This window comes from Podarcis liolepis (assembly GCF_965112155.1).
Source record: "Podarcis liolepis genome assembly, chromosome: 10".
NCBI classification, from domain to species: domain Eukaryota; kingdom Metazoa; phylum Chordata; class Lepidosauria; order Squamata; family Lacertidae; genus Podarcis; species Podarcis liolepis.
In genome coordinates, this window is record NC_139562.1 from 4,720,659 (window position 1) to 4,745,761 (window position 25,103).

General features: G+C 48.6%; 1 protein-coding gene across 1 annotated transcript in view; it reads left to right on the forward strand.

Annotated features, from left to right (window-relative positions):
* Positions 1-3,515: 3,515 nt before the first annotated feature.
* KCP (kielin cysteine rich BMP regulator) overlaps positions 3,516-25,103 on the forward strand; it is a 103,136-nt gene continuing 81,548 nt past the window's right edge. The window contains exons 1-6 of the mRNA XM_083460848.1: positions 3,516-3,967; positions 10,224-10,780; positions 12,068-12,140; positions 21,941-22,209; positions 23,135-23,318; positions 24,631-24,698. Of these exons, the coding sequence (XP_083316974.1) occupies positions 3,850-3,967; positions 10,224-10,780; positions 12,068-12,140; positions 21,941-22,209; positions 23,135-23,318; positions 24,631-24,698 (1,269 nt within the window). The 5' untranslated portion in view covers positions 3,516-3,849. The remainder of the gene's footprint in view (positions 3,968-10,223; positions 10,781-12,067; positions 12,141-21,940; positions 22,210-23,134; positions 23,319-24,630; positions 24,699-25,103) is intronic.

Here is a 25,103-nt window from a genome sequence, read left to right on the forward strand (position 1 = left end):
GTGAGGGTAGCTGATGGGTCTCGAACTCTCAGGGAGTTAGGGGTTTGCCCTGCAGCGAAGTCAGGGCTCCGGCCGATTGAGCATACAAATCCAAGATTGATTCCAGCGGTCAAGAAGGCAGTTTCTGCACATGTTGTAGAGGGAAGTGTGGCGCTCATCTAGCTTTACTGACCGAGGGAGCCGCGTACAGCTTCTGTGTCATGTGGCCAGCATGACTAAGCCGCTTCTGGCGAACCAGAGCAGCACACGGAAACGCCGTTTACCTTCCCACCGGAGCAGTACCAGTTACCTGTCCCCTTCTTACTAAAGGTTTGTCCTTAATGAAAACTCACCCAAAACATCTAGACAGTGCCGCATCTGTACACTAGGGGGCAGCAGCATTCCAAGCAGCCTTCAGCCCCCATTGACATACCAGTATGTCAATGTACCGTATTTTTCGCCCCATAGGGCGCACCGGCCCCAGGCTTTGGTATGCAGGCTGCTGTCCGCAAGCCTAGCGAGCCCGGCGGAAAGTCGTGCCAGGCTCCCAAGGTTTGTGGAGAGCTGCCTGGGGTGCGCTCCGCTGCGCTCCCCAGGTTTCGGGCTGCAGGCTGCTGTCCGCAAGCCTTGGGAGCCCGGCAGGAACTCCCGCGGGCTCCCAAGGCTTGTGGATAGCTTCCTGAAGCCTGCATTCGCCCCATAGGACACACACACATTTCCCCTTCATTTTTGGAGGGGGAAAAGTGTGTCCTATAGGGCGAAAAATACAGTATTTTCGCCTGCTAGCCACTCCAGTAGCCAGTGGGATAGCCATATTTTTTTAGGCCCCGGGTGCTTTGCATTCAGAATGTGCAGCCTGATACACCAGCATTTTAATGATGGCGCCAATACTTGTTGCAAGCAGATTTATGCAGCTTTTTCTTCCCAAGTATGCACGGAACCCAATTCATCATCATCATCATCATCATCATTATTTTATTATTATTATTTGATGGCACAACTGTGAATTGTGCACAATACTTTATTCTCTCTTTATCATGGGAGAGGAAGGAATCACAAACACCCCTTTTGCTTTTGAGTATATTACGCAACCTCGAGCTCCAGTTGAGGTGGAATTAGGAAATCAATAAGTCAATAAAACGTACCTAAAGGGAGCCCTTTAATATCAACAACCTCAGATATGCAGATGACACGACCTTGATGGCAGAAAGTGAGGAGGAATTAAAGAACCTTTTAATGAGGGTGAAAGAGAAGAGCGCAAAATATGGTCTGAAGCTCAACATCAAAAAAACGAAGATCATGGCCACTGGTCCCATCACCTCCTGGCAAATAGAAGGGGAAGAAATGGAGGCAGTGAGAGATTTTACTTTCTTGGGCTCCATGATCACTGCAGATGGTGACAGCAGTCATGAAATTAAAAGACGCCTGCTTCCTGGGAGAAAAGCAGTGACAAACCTAGACAGCATCTTAAAAAGCAGAGACATCACCTTGCCAACAAAGGTCTGTATAGTTAAAGCCATGGTTTTCCCAGTAGTGATGTATGGAAGTGAGAGCTGGACCATCAAGAAGGCTGATCGCCGAAGAATTGATGCTTTTGAATTCTGGTGCTGGAGGAGACTCTTGAGAGTCCCATGGACTGCAAGAAGATCAAAGCTCTCCATTCTGAAGGAAATCAGCCCTGAGTGCTCACTGGAAGGACAGATCCTGAAGCCAAGGCTCCAAGACTTTGGCCACCTCAGGATAAGAGAAGACTCCCTGGAAAAGACCCTGATGGTGGGAAAGATGGAGGGCACAAGGAGAAGGGGACGACGGAGGATGAGATGGTTGGATAGTGTTCTCGAAGCTACCAGCATGAGTCTGACCAAACTGCGGGAGGCAGTGGAAGACAGGAATGCCTGGCATGCTCAGGTCCAGGGGGTCACGAAGAGTCGGACACAACTAAACGACTAAACAACAAAAGGGAGCCCTGCTCACTGAGCCCAGTATCCTGTCTCTGATAGTGGTCAGAGGGATACTTACATGCTTACTCTCACGTTAATCTGAAGGGAACCCCCTCCTGCTGCACCTCTGCATTGGATAAGAGCCCCCTGTCTGATTCTCTGCCCCCAGGGAAGCCTCCTTTGCCCCCATTCCAGCCCCACTTTCCACTCCACCCCTCAAGTGCCACCTTCCTTAAGAACATCTCAAGAGCCTGATGGGTCACGCCGATGGTCCCTCTAGGCCAGCATCCTGCGCCACCCAGGCGCCCATTATGGGAAACAGGATTTGAACACAGGACCAACTCTCCCCTCTTGTGGTTTCCAAAAACCGTTGGTCAAAAGCATCCCTGCCTTCCCTCGTGGAGGCAGAGCACAGCTATCATGGCTTGGAAGTAGCCAGGATTTGGGGAGGGCAGAACCTCAAATTTGTACAGTGGTACCTCGGGTTACAGACGCTTCAGGTTACAGACTCCGCTAACCCAGAAATATTACCTCGTGTTAAGAACTTTGCTTCAGGATGAGAACAGAAATCGTGCTCTGGTGGCAGCAGGAGGCCCCCTTAGCTAAAGTGGTGCTTCAGGTTAAGAACAGTTTCAGGTTAAGAGCGGACCTCCAGAACGAATTAAGTTCTTAACCCAAGGTACCACTATATTGGTTTTTATTGATTTTGATAATGATAATGATATTATTATTATTATTTATTTATTATTAATGATAATAATAATAATTTACTATTTATACCCTGCTCATCTGGCTGGGCTTCCCCAGCCACTCTGGGTGTTTTCCAACAGAATATCAAAATACAATAATCTTTTAACATTAAAAGCTTCCCTAAACAGGGCTGCCTTCAGATGTCTTCTAAAAGTCTGGTACAGTGGTACCTCAGGTTAAGAACTTAATTCATTCTGGAGGTCCTTTCTTAACCTGAAACTGCTCTTAACCTGAAGCACCACTTTAGCTAATGGGGCCTCCCGCTGCCGCCGTGCGATTTCTGTTCTCCTCCTGAAGCAAAGTTCTTAACCTGAGGTACTATTTCTGGGTTAGCGGAGTCTGTAACCTGAAGCATATGTAACCTGAAGCGTCTGTAACCCAAGGTACCACTGTAGTTGTTTTTCTCTTTGACATCTGCTGGAAGGGCGTTCCACAGGGCGGGCGCCACCACCGAGAAGACCCTCTGCCTGGCTCCCCGTAACCTCCCTTCTCGCAGGGAGGGAACTTCGGAGCTGGACCTCAGTTCGAATCCTGATTGCGGGTTTCCCATGATGGGCATCTGGTTGGCCACTTTGATCACAGGATGCTGGAATAAATGAATCACAGGCCTCATCCAGCAGACGTTTCTGATGCAGTGACGGATGATGCCCATGGCTGCCTCCTGCGGGCGCGCGTTCCGCCGTTTAACCGTGCGCTCCTTTCCGCGCTCCTCCTGCTGCTGCTTCTGATCCGGAGCCGGGATCCGCCTCGGGTTTTCGCTCCCACCCCGGGAGCTGCGGGTCCTGCCCGAGCCGAGCCTCTCTCTCCCCCTTGCTCCCCCCGTGGGGCGGTGTGGGGTGGGCTCAGCCCCGCATCGCCGCCGAAGGAGGAGCAGGGACGGGCTTGCACGGCGGCGGCGCCCATCCTCACCCAACCCCTTTCCTCCTCCTCCTTGCAGACCTTTCCCCTTCTCCGGGCTCGCTGTGGGGAGGGGGCTGCTCGAGACCCCCATTCCCACCCCCAGAAGGGACCCTGCCCCATCGCCGGAGCGCCCGCGGCGAACCTTCCGCGCCCGCGCGCATCTGGACGCATCTGGCATCGCATCCCTCCGTCCATCTTCCTAGGGCTGGAGAGGAGCCCCTGCCCCATCGCCGCCGCCTCTGGCTGCCCCTTCCCCCGATGAATCTGGGGCGCAGGGGCCATGCCGGGGTGCTGGCAGCTCTACGCCGTCCAGTGGGCCGCGCTGGCCCTTCAGGGCGCCTGGCACAGCCTCCCGGGGGCCGCCCAGGAAACCCCCCTCCACTACTATGGGGACAACGGTGAGTCCGAGCTCCTGGCTCTCTCTGGGGGTGGCACCTCTATTTTGGGACCCCCCTGAGAATCGGGGGTCTGGTTCCTGAACCGCAGAGGGTTGGGCTAGATGACCTTTGGTGTTCCCTTCCAATTCTACGGTTCTCTCATTCCATGACCCTCTTGGGGACAGGGCCAGGAAACTTTTCTTCCAGATCCTAGCCGGATTAGTCTATGCGTCCCTCTCCAGGTATTTGGGGTCCGTTCATTAACATGGCTTTACGGTTTGCAAAACTGGGTTATAGCCTGTGTTTTCCTCCAGTTTCTAAATCCTGAAATAGTAGCCAGGCGCCATACCCGTTCCGCGTTTTTAAAGAAATCCATATTTTCCTATGGAACTCCCTGCCACTTGGACATCCAGCCAGGCGTCTCTGCTGTGCTCTTTTCTGCGCCTGCTAAAACAATATTTTTTTCTTAGCCAAGTCTACCAGATATCTTGAATGTGGATCAGTTTGTTCAAATCTGCTTTTAGTTTCTTGCTCCTCTTAATTTCTTGAAAGAGAAATTTGGATATATTTCTTTTGCCCTTGGCTTTGAATAAGTTATATTTTGTATATTATGAATGTCACCTGCCAAAACCTCTTGACACTCGTCTGCAATTCCCTCTTTATATTTATTTTTGAAGATGTTACACTTTTTTTTTGTTAAATTTCTTTTAAAAGTTTATGTGAGACGCCATTGAGGGAGTGTCTTCTCATGACAAATAACACAGTACAATCCTATATACAGGCGAATAAATTCTATTGGTTAAATGGATGGCAGGGTTTTGAGGTTGGCTGTGGACAGAAAAGGGGGAATACGTTGGGAGCTTAGATTTGTTCTGCAATGTTGCTGTTAAGCCTCTGAAGTTCTGATAACTCAACCATCTGTAACATACAATGCCTAGTAACTAGGTATTGCAACTTTAAAAAGTGGAAAGTGAAATATTTACCGTAATTTGAGGGTTGTCTGTCTGTTTGTTTGTTTGTTAAATTTCTATACAGCACTTTATCCGAGGATCACAGGACAGTTTACATTTTAAATAATTGCTTTTAGCTGCTTTTACTGGTTTTATTCTTTCTGGAAACTGCTGTCGGGTCCTGGGTTCAAATCTCCAGGACCTTCAGGCAAGACTGGGTGAGTCCACTGGCCTGAAACCCTAGCCAGCAGCTGCCAGCCAGTGCAAGCAGTATGAAGCTAGATGGACTAATGGATTTGCTCAGTATTAGACGGCTTTCTGTGTACCTCTTTGGAAAGATTCCTGGCTCAGTGCTAAGCTTGGCAAGCAGAATGTCCCAGGTTCAGACCCTGATGGTCTCTCCAGGCAGGGCTAGCACAGGCCCCGCCTGAAACCTTGCTGAGCTGCTGCCAGTCCGTGTTGGTAACACTGAGCTGGATGGACCAGGGCTCTTCCTTGATGCAAGGCAGATCCCCATGTTCCGCATTCAAAAGACACTCAATTTTTAAATGTGGCAGCATCTACACTGCGGAACTCCCTGCCTATTGATAGCAGGCAGGCAGATTCAATTTCACTTTTTTTTGACGCATGCTAAAAACATTTTTGTTTAGACTAGCCTCTCCAGATGTTTACAGAGTTCGTGCAAGCTCTGTTTTTGGCCTATCCTCATTTTAACTTCAGGGATGCATTAAATTATTGTTGCCGTTTTTTCTGGGTGGTAATTTTATTGCTTTATCTTATTTTGTGAAACATGTTGAAGGTTCTTTTTTTATTGTTGAAAATAAATACAATCAAGCTGTGTACACATTTTACGAAATAAACAATAAATGTTTCCACAAACTCTGAGAGGGAAATTGAACGTTTTCCTTTATGGGATTCAATTTTACTGGAGCCCAAACTGGCCCATTTTGCACTTAGATCATAGAGCTGTGGAATGGGAAGGTAACCCCAAGGGTCATCTAGTCCAACCCCCTGCAACGCAGCGATCTTTTGCCCCATGTGAGACTCGAACCCACTACCCTGAGGTTTAGAGTCTCATGCTCTACCAACTGAGCTATCCCAGTAACCAGACTCTTCTTTGGCGGCTGGATGGAAAAGCAACTGTTCGCATCTCCTCTTTGCTAGAGCACATGGGGCAGAACCTTCCTCTGTCCTCTGGATTCCCCACCCTGGGGAAAGAGGCAGGATCCAGCCAATTTTGCATTTAAGAGCATTCTTCTTCCCTTCCCGCTGGAGTCAATGAGACTTCAGACTGTTTCGCGTTCCCTGGATCAGGCACCAAAATAGCCAATTATGCCTGGACTGGAAAGAGTGGAGAGCAGTTTTCCTCGCTCTCCTGAATGTTCAAAGACACAGGACAGATAATAATAATAATAATAATAATAATAATAATAATAATAATAATAATATTTTATGTATACCCCGCCCTTCCCGGTTCAAAAACCAGGCTCAGGGCGGCTAACAACAAATTTAAAACACTTTAATTATAAAAGCAGCATAAAATACAGTATAAAAACATGATTAACAATAAAATTCAAAAATCAATTTTGGGGAAATAAGCATTAGATAATCCCCAGGCCTAGCTGGCTGAATTGGTCCTACTTGGGCCAGCGAGGAGACGAGGGGAGAATTAGCTGTGGGATCCCAGAGCGGGTGATCTTCATAGAAAGGGGAGGGGGAGGGAAGGAAGGGGAATAAAAGATCAGGCTAAGTTCAAATTGAAAGCCAGGTGGAATAGCTCTGTCTTACAGGCCCTGCAGAAGGAAGTTCAATCCTGCAGGGCCCTGGTCTCCTGGGACAGAGCATTCCACCAGGTCGGAGCCATCACTGAAAAGGCCCTGGCCCTGGTGGAGGATAGTCTGACTTTCTTAGGGACCTCTAAACTATGGTTATTCATGGACCTTAAGGTCCTCTGCGGGGCAGACCAGGAGAGGCGGTCCCGTAAATACGAGGGCCCTAAGCCACAAAGGGCTTTAAATTCAAAACCAGCACCCTGAACCTGACCCAATACTCCACCGGGAGCCAGTGCAACTGGTAAAGCACTGGGTGAATATACTCCCATGGCAGGGACCCTGTGAGGAGCCTCGCTGCAGCATTCTGCACCCGCTGGAGTTTCCGGGGCAGCCCTGCGTAGAGCGAATTACAGTAGTCAAGCCTGGAGCTGACCATCACATGGATCACTGTGGCCAGGTCGGGGTGGGAAAGGTAAGGGTAAAAGGTCAAGGTAAAGGGACCCCTGATCCTTAGGTCCAGTCGTGGCCGACTCTGGGGTTGCGGCACTCATCTCACTTTACAGGCCGAGGGAGCCGGCGTACAGCTTCCGGGTCATGTGGCCAGCATGACTAAGCCGCTTCTGGCGAACCAGAGCAGCGCACGGAAACGCCGTTTACCTTCCCGCCGCAGTGGTACCTATTTATCTACTTGCACTTTGAGGTGCTTTCGAACTGCTAGGTTGGCAGGAGCTGGGACCGAGCAACGGGAGCTCACCCCATCGCGGGGATTCGAACTGCCGACCTTCTGATTGGCAAGTCCTAGGCTCTGTGGTTTAACCCACAGTGCCACCCGTGTCTCCATAAAGGTAAGGGACCAACTGCTTAATGGTGTCTATCTGGTTCCCATGGCTTGCAAACAGCTTTACAATGCAATGGGGGGAAAGAGGTACGAAAATATTGGCAGCGGCTGGGGCAGGGTTTCACTTCTGTCTTTTCTCCGTCCACTCACCCAACTCCAGGCCGAGAGTTGACCACATATTCCAAAGGCCACTCGGCATCCGGGGCCTAGACGCTCTCTCTCCTCCCCCCACATTCCAGTCTGCCTCCCCCCAGTTCCATTGGAGCAGCCCCAGCTGTTCTTAATTAAACTGGGATGAGGAGGGGTTTTCTGGGACTAGCGCCCAGGCACCGCTCAGTCCTGGCCAAGCTCTCGACAAAGGGAGCGTTGCCTTTTGCACACGGAAGTTATGTGGGCCGGGGGATGCATCTGCCCGCAAATGATTCACAGTGACAGCCCCAGACTTTGGAGTTTGTTTGTTTTTTGCAAATCCAGCAGAGGGACCTACGAAGGACATGCACAGATGTGCACCCAATGTCACAGCTGGCTTGGGAGAGTCTCCTTCACCATCTCTCTCGCGCACAGGGCGCCACATCGATGTGGCAAGCGTTTCTGCCGCGCAGACACAAGCACATCGGAAGAGGCCTGCAGGATCTAGTCATAGCTGCCAACTTTTCCCTTTTCTTGCGAGGAATCCTATTTGGAATAAGGGAATTTCCCTTTACAAAAGGGAAACGTTGACAGCAATGGATCTAGTCATCCTGTTCTCACAGTGGCCAAGCAGATGCGCAAGCAGGATTCGAACGCAAGACCCCTCTCCTTTCCTGCGGCTTCCAAAATCTGTTGGGTTTTTTTAATAAAAAAAATTATTCATTTTTCTTTTTCATTCATTACATACATCTCAATTTCTTAACATTCACTATATATTCCTCTCTCCCTCCCCTCCAGGGCTTTCCCCAACTTCCGCTTCTGGTTTGTTTCTCTTTTCACCCACTTTGCTATCTCCTAACAGAAAAAGTTATTAATAACATAACATCAAGCCTAAAAACATAAAAATAAAAGTAAATACAGTGGTACCTCTGGATGCGAACAGGATCCATTCCAGAGCCCCGTTCACACCCGGAAGCGAACGCAACCCGTGCAAGCACGTCTGCGGGTCTTGATTCGCTGCTTCCGCACATGCGCATGACGTCATTTTGAGCGTTTGCGCATGCACGAGCGGCAAAACCCAGAATCAATGTGCTCCGTTACTTCCGGGTCGCTGTGGAGCGTAACCTGAAAATGCTCAACCTGAAGCACATTTAACCCGAGGTATGACTGTACAGTATAATATTTCACTATTTTCTAAACATTTTCTAGTACTAATAATGTGAATGTTTATTTGAATCCTGCCATCAAGTCTATTGACTTCCTTTGTTTCTGCAAATATAATATAAACTGTTCCCATTCTTTTTCAAAGTCGCTGTTGTCTTTTCCTCTTAATCTGTTATTTTTTGCCAGTTCTGGATAGTTCATCAACTTCTCTTGCCGTTGTTCTTTAGTTGGTATTCCTCCAGTCTTCTGATTTTGTGCAGTCAACGTTTTCGCTGCTTGCAGTGGCATACATATATAAAGTCCTCGTTTCTTTTGGTATGTCTTGGCCTAAAATACCTGGCAAAAAAGGCTTCTGGTTTTTTGCGGCTTCCAAAATCTGGTGGTCAGAAGAATTGCTGCCTTTGAGCAGAGTAGCGCCTTCTGATCCACTTTCAAAGACATCCAGTTTGGTGATCTTCACTGCCTCCTGAAAGAGTGAGTTCCACAGTTTAACGACATGCTTCACAAATGATAGAATCATAGAGTTGTAGAGCTGGAAGGGACCACAAGGCTTCACCTGGTCCCATCTCCTGCAATGAAGGAATCTTTTGCCTAAACGTGGGACTCAAACCCTCGAGCCTGAGTCTGGCGCTCTACCAGTTGAGTTAGAAGGACTGTCTTTTATCTACGGGACCGCCTCTCCTGGTCTGCCCCGCAGAGGACCTTAAGGTCCATGAATAACCATAGTTTAGAGGTCCCTCAGTAAGTCAGACTATCCTCCACCAGGGCCAGGGCCTTCTCAGTGATGGCTCCGACCTGGTGGAATGCTCTGTCCCAGGAGACCAGGGCCTTGCAGGATTTAACCTCCTTCCATCGGGAAAGAAAAGAGGGAAGACGGGGTGCAGCAAAGGGGTTGGAGGGGAAATACCACGGGGAAAGGGATGGGAAAATAATTTAAAAAATAATAATTTATTATTTATACCCCGCCCATTTGGCTGGGTTTCCCCAGCCACTCTGGGCGGCTTCCAACCGAATATTAAATACAATACAGCGTCAGACCTTAAAAACTTCGCTAAACAGGGCTGCCTTCAGATGTCTTCTACACGTCAAGTAGTTGTTTATTTCCTTGACATCTGATGGGAGGGCGTTCCACAGGGCGGGGGCAACCACCGAGAAGGCCCTCTGCCTGCTTCCCTGTAGCTTTACTTCTCGCAATGAGGGAACTGCCAGAAGACCCTCGGAGCTGGACCTCAGTGTCCAGGGTGGACGATGGGGGTGGAGACGCTCCTTCAGGTATACCAGACCTGATCATGTACTGGAATTTTATGCTGCATTTGTGGAAATCTAACAAAATGTATTTGAAAAATAAAGGAATAGATAAAGAGATATTAAATCTTCCTCCTCCACCTCATCAACATTCCTGCTCTCTCTTTTTATTTTTGCAGTCATTGACCTGCTGGAGGCCCTCAACGTCACCCGCTCTGTCGTGGGGGTCACCAAGGCCAAGGGTCCCGATCCGGGCGTGCCAGCCTGGAAGTTCCGCCAGCGGGTGCCCCACCTGACCCTCCCCTGGGACTACTCCGTCTACCTGCTGTCCACAGTGCAGGCGGCCCTCGGCTTCCACTTTGTGGCCCGCCAGAGCCGCGCCTCGGAAGGGACCCTCGTCTCCCTGGTCTCGCCGGCCGCCACCAAGAGGGACGGGCGCCCCCTTCTGCAGCTGGTGTCCAGCGCCCGGTCCGGCCTGCTGCGCCTCGACTACCGTGCCGTCCACAACATGGAGCCGGCCTCCTTGGTCTTCCCCGGGACCAACCCCTTTGCGCACGGTCTCTGGGTACGGCTGGCCCTCCATCTGGAGCCGCAACGCATCTCACTTTTTGTCGACTGCCAGGAGCCCGTCGTCTTTGAGAAAGGCGGCGGCGAGGAGGTGCTGAGCCTCATCCTGCCCCTGGACCTGCAGGTCACCTTTGCCAGTTTGGAAGGAGACAAGGCCAGCAAGTTCCTGGTAAGTTGGCAACACGATGTTCCCGAATGCCAGTACCTGCCAACCGGGTGAAAGCTGTTTCCTGGTTCTGCTGGATCTCTCTCTTTTCTTTCTTTTAAAAAATATTTTTATTAAATACAGTGGTACCTCAGATTACATACACTTCAGGTTACAGACTCTGCTAACCCAGATATAGTGCTTCAGGTTAAGAACTTTGCTTCAGGATAAGAACAGAAATCGTGCTCTGGTGGCGCGGCGGCAGCAGGAGGCCCCATTAGCTAAAGTGGTGCTTCAGGTTAAGAACAGACTTCCAGAATGAATTTAGTACTTAACCCGAGGTACCACTGAAGTAATAATAATAATAATAATAATAATAATAATAATAATAATAATAATAATTTATACCCCACCCATCTGGCTGGCTTTCCCCAGCCACTCTGGGCGGCTTCCAACAGAATGTTAAAATATAGTAATCTATTAAACATAAAAAGCTTCCCTAAACAGGGCTGCCTTCAGATGTCTTCTAAAAGTCTGGTAGTTATTTTTCTCTTTGACATCTGGTGGGAGGGCGTTGCACAGGGTGGGCGCCACCACCAAGAGGGCCCCCTGCCTGGTTCCCTGTAACTTGGCTTCTCGCAGGGAGGGAACCACCAGAAGGCCCTCAGCGCTGGACCTCAGTGTCCCAGCTGAACGATGGGGGTGGAGATGCTCCTTCGGGTATACTGGACCGAGGCCATTTAGGACTTTAAAGTACCAACACTTTGAATTGTGCTCGGAAACGTACTAGGAGCCAGTGTAGGTCTTTCAAGACTGGTGTTATATGGTCTCAATGGCCGCTCCCAGTCACCAGTCTAGCTGCCGCATTCTGGATTAGTTGCAGTTTCCGGGTCACCTTCAAAGGTAGCCCCACGTAGAGCGCATTGCAGTAGTCCAAGCGGGAGATAACCAGAGCATGCACCACTCTGGTGAGACAGTCTGCGGGCAGGTAGGGTCTCATCCTGTGCACCAGATGGAGCTGGTAAACAGCTGCTCTGGACACGGATTTGACCTGCACCTCCATGGATAGATGTGAGTACAAAATGACTCCCAGGCTGCGCACCTGGTCCTTCAGGGGCACAGTCACCCCATTCAGGACCAGGGAGTCCCCCCCACCTGCCCGCCTCCTGTCCCCCCAAAAACAGGTTCTATTATTCTGGTGCTTGATTTTAACAAAACCACGTCTTTCTCAATTCATATCCCCACAAGGCATTTTTAGGGTGGCTTTATTTCATTTCATTTCATTTCATTTCATTTCTTTTCATTTTGCAGGGCTACTGGCAGACAGCAGAGATTTCGCCCAGTGGTTTCCCCCACCGTCCCTGGCACTGCAAGAACCTGCCAGGTAAGAGCTGGGGGCGTTGGGTGGCACCCCGGTTTGTCTGTGCAGGCGTTGGCTGAGACACCCTTGGCCAACCTGCCACACTTGAGGCCTTTTGGACTACAATTCCCATCAGCCCAGTCCAGCACAGAGTTGTATGAAACGGTGGCTGATGGAAGCACGTCTGGACTCATAGTCCAGAACATCTGGGAGCTGGGTATGTTTAGCCTGTAAATGAGAAGACCGAAAGGTCGTTTTTAAACTGAGATTCCTACATTGTAGGGGAGGGTTGGACTAGATGACCCGGGGCGCGCGATCCCTTCCACCTCTACAATTTTATCATTCTTCATCCACTCGGAATGGAGTTTAAAAATAATAATAATTCTATTAAGTTTTCCATATTTGTCATGATCACATTCTATTACATACCGTATTTTTCGCTCTATAAGACGCACCAGACCACAAGACGCACCTAGTTTTTGGAGGAGGAAAACAAGAAAAAAAATATTCTGAATCTCAGAAGCCAGAACAGCAAGAAGGATCGCTTGCACAGTGAAAGCAGCAATCCCTCTTGCTGTTCTGGCTTCTGGGATAGCTGCGCAGCCTGCATTCGCTCCATAAGACGCACACACATTTCCCCTTACTTTTTAGGAGGGAAAAAGTGAGTCTTATAGAGCAAAAAATACAGTAATTCTGTAACCTGAAACCTTGCTCAAACTGAGCATCGACCTCCTTCCCTCCTCCCTCTTTCTGACTTCCAAATATCTTTACTGGATTTTTAGCATTTCTATAACCACTTTTTTACCTGCGATCTTCTTTTTGTACTTCACCTGAATTATATGTAAATCAGTTTCTTATATTCACATTACAAAACATTTCAACATTTTCTGATGTTTACAACGCTCTTTCATATAAGATATAAATTTGCTCCAGTCCTTTTGAAACAGTTTGTCGCGCTGATTCCGGATCCTCCCCCTCAGCTTTGCCAGGTCTACGTATTCCACCATCTCACTCCCATTCCTCCAATGTTGGAATTTCCTGTCGTTTCCATTTCTAAGCCAGAAGTATCCTTGCAGACTTTGTGGTGTACATAAACAAATTTACATATTTTTTTGGAATATCCTCTCCAACTAAACGTAACAGAACTGGGAAGCAAAATAGCGAGACATCAAAGCGGCCCGCTGACTTTGGGAACTGTTATGTACTGAGTTGAATAGGATCCAGAATGCAGCAGTCTGATTGGTCCTAGAACAATAGGATCCAGAATGCAGCAGTCTGATTGGTCCTAGAACAATAGGATCCAGGATGCAGCAGTCTGATTGGTCCTAGAACAATAGGATTCAGAATGCAGCAGTCTGATTGGCCCTAGAACAATAGGATTCAGAATGCAGCCATCTGATTTGTCCTAAAACAATAGGATGCAGAATGCAGCAGTCTGATTGGTCCGAGAACAATAGGGTCCAGAATGCAGCAGTCTGATTGGTCCTAGAACAATAGGGTCCAGAATGCAGCAGTCTGATTGGTCCTAGAACAATAGGGTCCAGAATGCAGCAGTCTGATTGGTCCTAGAACAATAGGATCTAGAATGCAGCAGTCTGATTGGTCCACAGGAGCCACCCAATCCAGCTCCAGGTGGAAGTGAATCTGTAACCTGATTGGCCTATGGGTGAATCCCGGAATTAGCCAATCATGTGGGGCCCATTTTGTAAATAATGTATATAAAGCAGACATTCTGGGGGAACTTCCATTCCTCCTCACCACTATGAGCTGAATAAAGAGGATGAAATCCACTCTCGACTCTGAGTATATTTCAAACTCCCATCAGCGCAGTCCAGCACAGAGTTGTATGAAACGGTGGCTGGTGGAAGCACGTCTGGTCTCATAGTCCAGAACATCTGGGAGCTGGGCATGTTTAGCCTGGAAATGAGAAGACTGAAAGGTGGTTTTTAAACTGAGATTCCTGCATTGCAGTGGGGTTGGACTAGATGACCCGGGGCGGGTGATCCCTTCCATCTCTACAATATTATCATTCTTCGTCCGCTCGGAATGGAGTTGGTGGGAACGGGGAAGCAAAGAAATGTGACATCAAAGCAATCCGCTGACTTTGGGAACGTTCTCGCCCTGTCAAGCCTTCAACATCTGTGCAAAGAGCAGGAATCAGCCGCACTGCCAGATGTTCCCTGTCCTGGGCGGGTACAATTTGTGGGCCTTGGAAGGGCTCCAGCTGTTGGGAGAGGAGGGGCTGACATCTGGAATAGAGTGGGAAAGGAGTGGGGGGCGATCTGTCTGGAGGGAGGTGACAAAGGGGCTTGACGTTTTTCTCTGTTCCCGAGCCAAGCGAATGGCGTGTTGGAAAGATCTCTCTCTGGGGCTTTGCAAATGATCCATTTATTTTCTACGCTAAGTATTATAGCTGTTAAGGACACGAGAAGCGGTTGCTAGCGCAGGTCAATGGCCCATCGAGTCAACATCCTGTTTTCTTTTCTTTCTTTTTTCTTTTTTCTTTTTTCTCTTTTCCCCTTCAAAACTTTTTATAACACAAATAAACAATACAAACAAATTCTTATCTTATCCTTATTTTTTTTCTGAACATTGTTAGGTGAGCTTCCCCAAGAACCCCCTATCTGATTTTCATTTTACCTCATCTTCAGCAGCTTCATATATCATAATTTTTAACCATTTTTAAATCGTACTTACTTTTACCATAAAAATCTTCACATTTTATCACTTACAAATAATACTATTTTAAAATACACTATCTTCTACTTCTAACCCTACAGCTTATATCCACTTCCAAAGCTATTCTAAGATTTAAATATTAACATATTTTTTTCAAATATTCTTTAAACTTCTTCCAGTCTTCTTCCACTGTCTCTTCTCTCTGGTCTCAGAGTCTCCCAGCCAAGTTCCATATAGTCCATCATCTTCATCTGCCCTTCTTCTATAGTTGGTAAATCTTGTTTCTTCCAGTTCTTCGCTAATAATATTCTCGCAGCTGTTGTGGCATACAGAAAAAAAGTAACATCCTTTTTGGGGATTTCTCCCCCCACTATACCAAGTACAAAAAGGCGAGACCTAAAAGATGAGGATGGATTTATTTGGGGCCTCCTACGCAAATCCACTACTTTGGTTTCCCCAAAACTTCTGGAAGAATTCCCCAAGTTGTCGACCCACGCTGCAAACCTGTTCATGCATGAGACTGGATCGCATCATCGCCAAGCGCACAAAGGCAGCGCTGACCTCTCCTTCTCAGCATGGAAATGGCATCGTTAATGTAAAAATTGCAAACGGGACCCAGAGATTTTTTTTTAAAAAAAAAAGTTGTACACAGAGAGCCTCCGCATTTCCTGCTGCATCTATGAACCGAGTGCCTGGGGGTAAATATAGCATCCGTGGCTTTAAAGGCCTGATGTGATGTCTGCCTGTTCCCCAGAGAGGAAGTTATGTATCTAAGCTCAGGCTTCTCATCTGCCAAGGAAATATTAGGCAAATTGTGTAGTTAGAACAGCTGTTCTTCAGCTAATAAGTCTGTAGCTGGGCTGGCTGCTGTTAGGCTTCCTGTAAATAAGGAAGACCAAGGAAGACTTGGAAGTGAAAGCTGGACCATGAAGAAGGCTGATTGCCGAAGAATGGATGCTTTTGAATTCTGGTGCTGGAGGAGACTCTTGAGAGTCCCATGGACTGCAAGAAGATCAAACCTCTCCATTCTGAAGGAAATCAGCCCTGAGTGCTCACTGGAAGGACAGATCCTGAAGCTGAGGCTCCAAGACTTTGGCCACCTCATGAGAAGAGAAGACTCCCTGGAAAAGACCCTGATGTTGGGAAAGATGGAGGGCACAAGGAGAAGGGGACGACAGAGGACGAGATGGTGGGACAGTGTTCTCGAAGCTACCAGCATGAGTTTGACTAAACAGCGGGAGGCAGTGGAAGACAGGAGTGCCTGGTGTGCTCTGGTCCAGGGGGTCACAAAGAGCCGGACACGACTAAATGACTAAACAACGACAAGGAAGAATGGCCAGAAAATGTTGCTTTCTGGCAGGGATGGGGGACCTGCATAGTCGCGACTGATGGGAATCGAACTGGCAAATGGCAAGGATATCTCCGGAGAGCCCCAGGTTCCTCGTCCCTGTGGAATGGAGTGCTCCTCTGAAGGGTTCCAGCCAGCCATGCCCTCTTAGAATAGTAGGGTTGGATGGGACCCTGAGGGACATCTAGTCCAACCCCCTGCAAGGCAGGAATCTCAGCTAAAGCATCTCTGACAGATGGCCATCCAACCTCAGTTCCAAAACCTCCAGGAAGGAGGAGAGTCCGCAACCTCTGGCAGGAGACCGTTCTGCTGTTGAACAGCTCTTACTGTCAGAAAACTCTTCTGAATGTTCAGTCAGAATCTCCTTTCTTGCAACTTGAAGTCATGGCTTTGAGTCCTGCCCTCCAGAGCAGGAGAAAAACAAGCTTGCTCCCTCTTCCATGGGACAGCCCTTGAGATATTTGAAGATGGCTTTCATATCTCCTCTCAGTCTCCTCTTTTCCAGGCTAAACATACCCAGCACCTTCAACCGTTCCTCATCAGGCTTAGTTTCCAGACCCTTGATCATCTGGGTCGCCCTCCTCTGCAAACGTTGTCAACTTGTCAACTTCCTTCTTAAATTGTGCTGCCCAGATTGGTGAAGTCTTATAAATAGGTAAAGGGGTAAAGGGGACCCCTGACCATTAGGTCCAGTCATGGCCGACTCTGGGGTTGCGGCGCTCATCTCGTTTTACTGGGTGAGGGAGCCGGCGTACAGCTTCCGGGTCATGTGGCCAGCATGACTAAGCCGCTTCTGGTGAACCAGAGCAGCGCATGGAAACGCCGTTTACCTTCCTGCTGAAATGGTACCTATTTATCTACTTGCACTTTCAAACTGCTAGGTTGGCAGGAGCAGGGACCGAGCAACGGGAGCTCACCCCGTCGTGGGGATTCGAACCGCCGACCTTCTGATCGGCAAGTCCTAGGCTCTGTGGTTTAACCCACAGCGCCACCCGCGTCCCTATGAATAAGTAAGCATATAAATAATTTTCACAAAAGTTATGCTGACAAATACTTTATTTCAAGGCTTGAGCCGTATCTGCATATAAAGACAAAATGGAAAATATAGATAAATATGCTGACCGAAGTCCCCTTTGGAATCGGAAGCCCATACCCCCCTCCCCGACAGGGCCTGCTGACCAAGGCAGAGTAGAGTGGGACTATGACTTCCCTTGATCTGGACACTAGACTTCTGTTGATGCAGCCGAGAATAGCATTTACTTTTTTTGCTGCTGCATCACACTGTGGACTCACGTTCAGCTTGTCGTCCACCAAGACTCCCAGATCCTTTTCCCATGTCCTGCTAGTGAGTCAGGTGTCCCCCATCGTGTACTTCTGCATCTGGTTCTTCTTGCCTAACTAAAACACCCCCAAATGCTGCAGCTTTTGTTCACGGGAGAGTCGCTCCACCCCCACCCCACCCCCGGTCGTTTGTTGTACCCTTTCTTTATCTTTCCCCACCTCCACAATATCCTTTCGCAAGGGGTTGAGGCGACAGAGCTCTTTAAGAAACTCAACTTTCTGGCGTGAGCTGGAACGCAGCTTGCAGCGATCTGTTTTTGTGCTCCAAGATGTGAAAGTTCTTTTTTAAAAATAATAATAATAATAATATTTATTACTTTCCCAACAATTTAAACACTACAAAAAAAAATGAACAATACAATACAAAAACCCTACATAATACTAAAACATTAAACTAACAAAACAAAACAAAAACAGTTTAAAACACATCAAACAATTTCAATATCTTATTTTTCATTCACTTATTTCAACGACCTCCTCACACCTCCCTTTTTGTATTCCACTTCTATTAATTGTTTCAGCAATTCCTTTCCATCTTCCTCTGCTTTCTATCCTATAATTATCTTATTTTTAACCTTATTTTTAAGGTTTAATTAACCTTATTTTTCCCTTTAATACTCTATTAATCTATTTATACTTAATTCCTTATAACATTTCTACTAAAGCCATATAACTTCATTCCAGCATTTTTCTAACATCAAGATGTGAAAGTTCTAGGGTCCTCCCTCGATTACACCGCTCAACCTCATTTCTCAAAAACCTTGTACTCTTTGCCCAATGACCTCTTTGGGGCAGTGGCGGCGGGGTAATTAATTGGCCAATTACCTGAAAAGAGGCTTCTGAAGGGTCATCAGACTGAGCCTGCCAAAACATTTTGACCTTTGACTGCAGACTGGCAGTGGCTGTGGAGCTGAAGTTGAGTTCCTTTAAGCCCTGCTAAAATTCAGACGGCTTTGTGGGATTTCTGGCGTGAGCACTGTGTTCCAGAAGCTGCAGTGATCTGTGGGGGGCTGGTTTCATCCCCCCACTTCCTCCCCACATTTCCCAAGCATTTGAGAAGCTGCCTCCTGGAAAAGGGCACTGGGGACCTCTGAAGTCTTTGTCCAAATCACTGATTTATAGAATTGGAATGCACCCAAAGGTCATCTAGTCCAACCCCTGAAACGCAGGGATCGCAGCTAAAGAATCCCATCTTAAAAACCTCCAATGAGGGAGAATCCACCACCACCTTCTGTGGGCATCAAACAGCTCTTGCATTGAGCAAGTTCTTCCTCCCCCCCCCCCAATATTTTTTATTGATTTCCCAAATTTTTAACAAATACAACATAGCAGGAAAAAAACAAAGTACCTCTGGGTTATTTGTGGGGCCTGCCTGGTGTTTTTACATGAGCAGAATGGGTGCTTTTGTTTAAAATGCATCTCTGGGTTATTTGTGGGGCACAGGAATTCGTTCATTTCCCCCCCCCCCCCGCAACAAAATATATATTCCGGCCCCCCACAAGGTCTGAGGGACTGTGGACTGGCCCCCAGCTGAAAAAGGTTGCTGACCCCTGCAGTAGAGCATGAGACTCTTCATCTCGGCATTGGGGGTTCGAGTTTCCTGCATTGTGGGGGTTGGACTAGATGACCCTTGGTGCTCCTTCCAGTTCTATGACATCATCAGGAGGGCATCTCTTGGCTGTTCCCAGGAGCGCCAGCCTGGCCCCGCGACTGTGGGTGCCTGGGGCCACGGGTGCATGGCCCTGGCACTGAAATTTGTGGGTGCCTGGCTCCCAGTACGTTTCCAAGCACAATTCAAAGTGTTGGTGTTGACCTTGAAAGCCCTAAATGGCCTCGGTCCAGTATACCTGAAGGAGCGTCTCCACCCCCATCGTTCTGCCCGGACACTGAGGTCCAGCTCCGAGGGCCTTCTGGTGGTTCCCTCACTGCGAGAAGTGAGGTTACAGGGAACCAGACAGAGGGCCTTTTTGGTGGTGGCGCCCACCCTGTGGAACGCCCTCCCACCAGATGTCAAAGAGAACAACTACCAGACTTTTAGAAGACATCTGAAGGCAGCCCTGTTTAGGGAAGCTTTTAATGTTTGAGGCATTACTGTATTTTAATATTTCGTTGGAAGCCGTCCAGAGTGGCTGGGGAAACCCAGCCAGATGGGCGGGGTATAAATAATAAATTATTATTATAATTATTAGGAATTTTGTGGGTGCTCAGGCTCCCAGGGCCCCAGGGAGTTGGCACCTATGGCCATCCCTGCCCTATGCATTACCCACATCTCCTCCTGACCTCTCCGTCCTTTTTCTGGCCACCATTCCTGCGCTCTCCCACTCCTTTCCCCTCCTCCCAGCTGCTGGCAAGGACTGCCCTGAGCCATCCATGCATCTAATGAGCATCTCGGCTCTGGCTGCCCCCAACTTGCCCCCTTCTGCTCATTAAGCGCTACTGGCCTCCAGCCCCCCTGGAAGGGTCAGCCGGGCAGGAGGAATTGCCCAGTGTCTGGACACACACCCCGCTGGGCGGGAGGGGTCGGGGCTTCACAACCCCGCTGGCTGCCCCCTGATCCGAGCTGCTGGTGGTGGTCAGGCTGTGAGGAGGGGGCTGGAGTCCCACCAGAGATGAAGGGGCAGCGGGAGGCCGGACGAACAGCTTTCTTCCTTGTTCTTTTTCCTTTTAATTTAAGGTTTCAGAGGGCAAGGCAAGCAATCAAAGGGATGCAGATTTTGGGACATTTTAGCTTTGAGAAAAGCCAAGAAACAGCATGGCAGAATCTCGTAAAATTACACCTGGCATAGGGGAGGAGGGATGTAGTGAAGTTGGGAAATCCTGGTATGTCAAACACTGGTTCACGCAGGAGTGAGGCATTGTGGGAGAGATAAAACTGTAGCCTTCTGGGGAATGGGGGTTTGGTCTCTTTAAACGTAAAGCTACCTGTCTCTAAAGGGACGCGGGTGGCGCTGTGGGTTAAACCACAGAGCGTAGGACTTGCCGATCAGAAGGTTGGCGGTTCGAAAACCTGACACGGGGTGAGCTCCTGTTGCTCAGTCCCAGCTCCTGCCAACCTAGAAGTTTGAAAGCACGTCAAAGTGCAAGTAGATAAATAGGTACAACTCTGGCGGGAAGGTAAACGGCATTTTCGTGCGCTGCTCTGGTTCGCCAAAAGCGGCTTGGTCATGCTGGCCACATGACAAGGAAGCTGTACGCCGGCTCCCTCGGCCAATAAAGCGAGATGAGCAGCACAACCCCAGAGTCGGCCACGACTGGACCTAATGGTCAGGGGTCCCTTTACCTTTACCTCTATAGGTGTGAGTCAATTACATCTTGACTGTTGGCAGGATGAGATGTTATCTGATTTGTCCTGGTACAGCTGGGGGCCTGAGTGTGGACTGGGTTGTAAAAAAGGTGGTGGTTGTTGTTTAGTCGAGTCCAACTCTTCGTGACCCCCTGGACCAGAGCACGCCAGGCACTCCTGTCTTCCACTGCCTCCCGCAGTTTGGCCAGACTCATGCTGGTCGCTTCGGGAACACTGTCCAGCCATCTCGTCCTCTGTCTTTCCCTTCTCCTTGTGCCCTCCATCTTTCCCAACATCAGGGTCTTTCCCAGGGAGTCTTCTCTTCTCATGAGGTGGCCAAAGTCTTGGAGCCTCAGCTTCAGGATCTGTCCTTCCAGTGAGCACTCAGGGCTGATTTCCTTCAGAATGGAGAGGTTTGATCTTCTTGCAGTCCATGGGACTCTCAAGAGTCTCCTCCAGCACCATAATCCAAAAGCATCAGTTCTTCAGCGATCAGCCTTCTTTATGGTCCAGCTCTCGCTTTCATACATCACTACTGGGAAAACCATAGCTTTAACGATACGGACCTTTGTCGGCAAGGTGATGTCTCTGCTTTTTAAGATGCTGTCATTGCTTTTCTCCCAAGAAGTAGGCGTCTTTTAATTTCATGACTGCTGTCACCATCTGCAGTGATCATGGAGCCCAAGAAAGTAAAATCTCTCACTGCCTCCATTTCTTCCCCTTCTATTTGCCAGGAGGTGATGGGACCAGTGGCCATGATCTTCGGGGGTTTTTATGTTGAGCTTCAGACCATATTTTGCGCTCTCCTCTTTCACCCTCATTACTTCCGGGTTTCGCTGCTCGCACATGCGCAGGTGCTTAAAATGACGTCACGCTCATGCGCAGAAGCGGCGAGAAGTGGTGCGCACATGTGCAGACGTGTCATCGCTAGTTATGTTTGCTTCTGGATGCAAACGGGGCTCCGGAATGGATCCCGTTCACTTCTGAAGGTACCACTGTATCTGCAATCCTGAGGACTCGAAACACAGTTTTCAGTTTAATTTAATCCACACAGTCCTGGGCACTGGGTCCAGTACCAAATGTTACCCTTGCAGAAGCAATAGATCCATCTCTCACTCCACCCCTTTGACCATTCCATTTGCTCCTTTTTCTCTCCCTTTCGCTGACCCGCAGAGCCAGACCTCCTCCCTCTCTCCTACACCACAGCTGAGGAGCGCTATATGGATCTACCAGATGAGCACCTGCCCGAGCTGGACTCTCCGCCGCCCCTTGAGCCACCGGCCTTGACGGACATCCGCCACTACCAGCGGGAGCCAAGTGAGTCTGACTTCCCACCGCCGGGACCAGCGAGATCCAGCGCAGCCAGCGCAGAGGAGAGGATACGGCGGCTGGAGGAGCTGGTCGACGGGCTGGGGACGATGCTGGACATGGTCAAAGAGCAGGTGAGGGAAGCTCAGGTCCCACCACGCAGAATTTTAGAGTTTGGGGGGAACCCAGGGGTCATCTAGTCTAACCCCGGCTCCACAGGGTTCTTGTGACAGCAGCATTTTTGCCATATGTCCATTCACCATCATCATCACCACCACCATCATAAACTTTATTGCACTAGCCAAAGGCCATGGCATCATTCACAAAGGGAACAATAAGAAAAGCAACAATAACCATAAATAACCACAAATTTTTCGCTCTATAAGACGCACCAGACCCCAATACGCACCTAGTTTCTGGAGGAGGAAAACAAGAAAAAAATATTCTGAATCTCAGAAGCCAGAACAGCAAGAGGGATCGCTGCACAGTGAAAGCAGCAATCCCTCTCGCTCTCCTGGCTTCTGGGATAGCTGCGCAGCCTGCATACGCTCCATAAGACGCACACAAAATTCCCCTTACTTTTTATGAGGGGAAAAGTGAGTCTTATAGAGCAAAAAATACGGTACATCAGGCACCACCACCCCTCCACCTCTTTCCCCTTTTCTTCCTAATGTCTCAACAAATGAAAATGATTTGTAAAAATGTTACATGAGGGGGGGGGAATACGAGAGAGAGACATTTTTGTAAATCAAGAAAATATTTAATAAATAAATAAATAAAACCCAGGCACTGCAAATACAGTGGAACCTCTGGTTGCAAACGGCATCCGTTCCGGAGGCCCGTTCACAACATGAAAACAGCGCAATCTGCGCAGATGCGAAGCGCGATTTCCATAATAGCGGGTTCTATCCTGAATATCAAATGCGATTCTTTCATGGGGGGGCGGGGGGACAGGACAGATCCTTGTTTTTAGGACCTACCTCCTCCTCCTCCCCCCCTGTAAGGATCCAGAGTAACCCCTCCAGTCACCCACAGCGTCCCACGTCTTTCCCTCCCCAGAATTCGGACCTGCTGGGCCGCGTGAAGTCACTGGAGGACTGTGAGTGTCAGCGACCGGCGTGCCTCTGGGAAGGGCAGCGCTATGAGGACGGCGCTTCCTGGGATCGAGATCTGTGCACCACTTGCGTGTGTGCGCATGGCAAAGCAGAGTGCTCGCTGCGCCACGACCGGCCTCGCTGTCTGGGTGAGTACATGCAAGGGTTTGGGTTATTATTATTATTATTATTATATATTTTTATTAAAGAATTTCAAATTTCAACCAAATTATTCAAATAATCAATTACATTTATTTCCCCCCCTATTATTACCCCCCATCCCTCCCTCTCCCCACCCAACCCAAGTCTTCCCTCAGCTCCCTTCTCTGATCTGTTTGCACGTACAGTGGTGCCTCGCAAGACGAAATTAATTCGTTCCGCGAGTTTTTTCGTCTAGCGAATTTTTCGTCTTGCGAAGCACGGTGTCGGGAAAGTTTTGGAAAAGCTTCAAAAATCACCAAAAACCTCAAAAAAGGCTACCACACCGCGTTCTATGAGTTGCTCCTCGAAGTCAAGTCGCAACTGTATCAACGGTGTTAAGAAAAAGGAAACAAACTTGCAAGACATTTCCGTCTTGCGAAGCAAGCCCATAGGGAAATTCGTCTTGCGAAGCAGCTAAAAAAACGGAAAACCCTTTCGTCTAGCGAGTTTTTCGTCTTGCGAGGCATTCGTCTTGCGGGGCACCACTGTATTGTTCTCTGCATGTAAAAAACTGTACATATTATTACGTCATCTGTCCTATATTCTACTAATAAATTTGTGGGTGTTTATTAAAAACCTGCCACAGAGTCCAAATCATTTTGTTGTTGTTTTTTAAAATAGTCTGTAAAAAGTTCCCAATCTTCTTTGAAGTCCCGATTGTCCTATTATTATTATTATTATTAATAATAATAATAATAATAATAATAATACCCCGCCCATCTGACTGGTTCTCCCCAGCCACTCTGGGCTGCTTCCAACCAAATATTAAAAACAATACAGCGTCAGACATTAAAAACTTCCCTAAGCAGGGCTGCCTTCAGGTGTCTTCTAAAAGTCAGATAGTTGTTTATTTCCTTGACATCTGGTGGGAGGGTGTTCCACAGGGAGGGAGCCACCACCGAGAAGGCCCTCTGCCTGGTTCCCTGTAACCTCATTTCTCTCAGGGAGGGAACCGCCAGAAGGCTTCAAGTTACAAGAGATTCCATCTAAATATCAGGAAAACCTTTCTTGCAGGAAGAGCCGTTTGACAGGGGAACGGTCTCCCTTGACAGGTTGTGGGTTCTCCTGCCTTGGAGAGGTTGGAAGGCCCTCTGTCTTGCATGAGATTCCTGAATTTCAGGGGGCTGGACTAGATGACCCCGGAGGTCCCTCCCAACTGTGATCCTATGATTCCATCATTGCTGACAGCTTGGCCACAGGAGGAAATTCAACAGCTGAAGTTTCTCCTCAGTACTGACCTTCTCCCCTCCTCCTTTGCAGGCTGTGCTGACGGCCGGAAGGAAGGGGAGAACTGGAACCCAGAGCCGTGCTGGACCTGCCGCTGTGAGGTGAGAACGGGGGCTCTTGTCAGGATGACACCTGTAATAAACAAAAATCTGCCCTTATTCCGTTATGGGGGACACAAGAGCCTTATAGAGTCCTTTGCAGGTTCTCCATCGGTCGGAGAAAATAACAGAGGCCAACCAGAGAATATTGAGAAGCAAAGCAGCTAGTAAGCCTGATCTTTATTGATCTGTTGCAACAGGGTGCTCCTCTTACACGTAGGAAAGGAGGAGGACCCAGAACAAAGGCGTGCCCCGCCATGATATAGACATTTTAAATTGCCTTCCCTGGAGCTCAAGACCACCCCTCCATACATCATACAAACATCACAGAAGGGGTGTAACCCAAGACCACCCCCCACAAACATCATACGTACATCACAGAAAAGGCGGTCTACAACAGAAATCTGA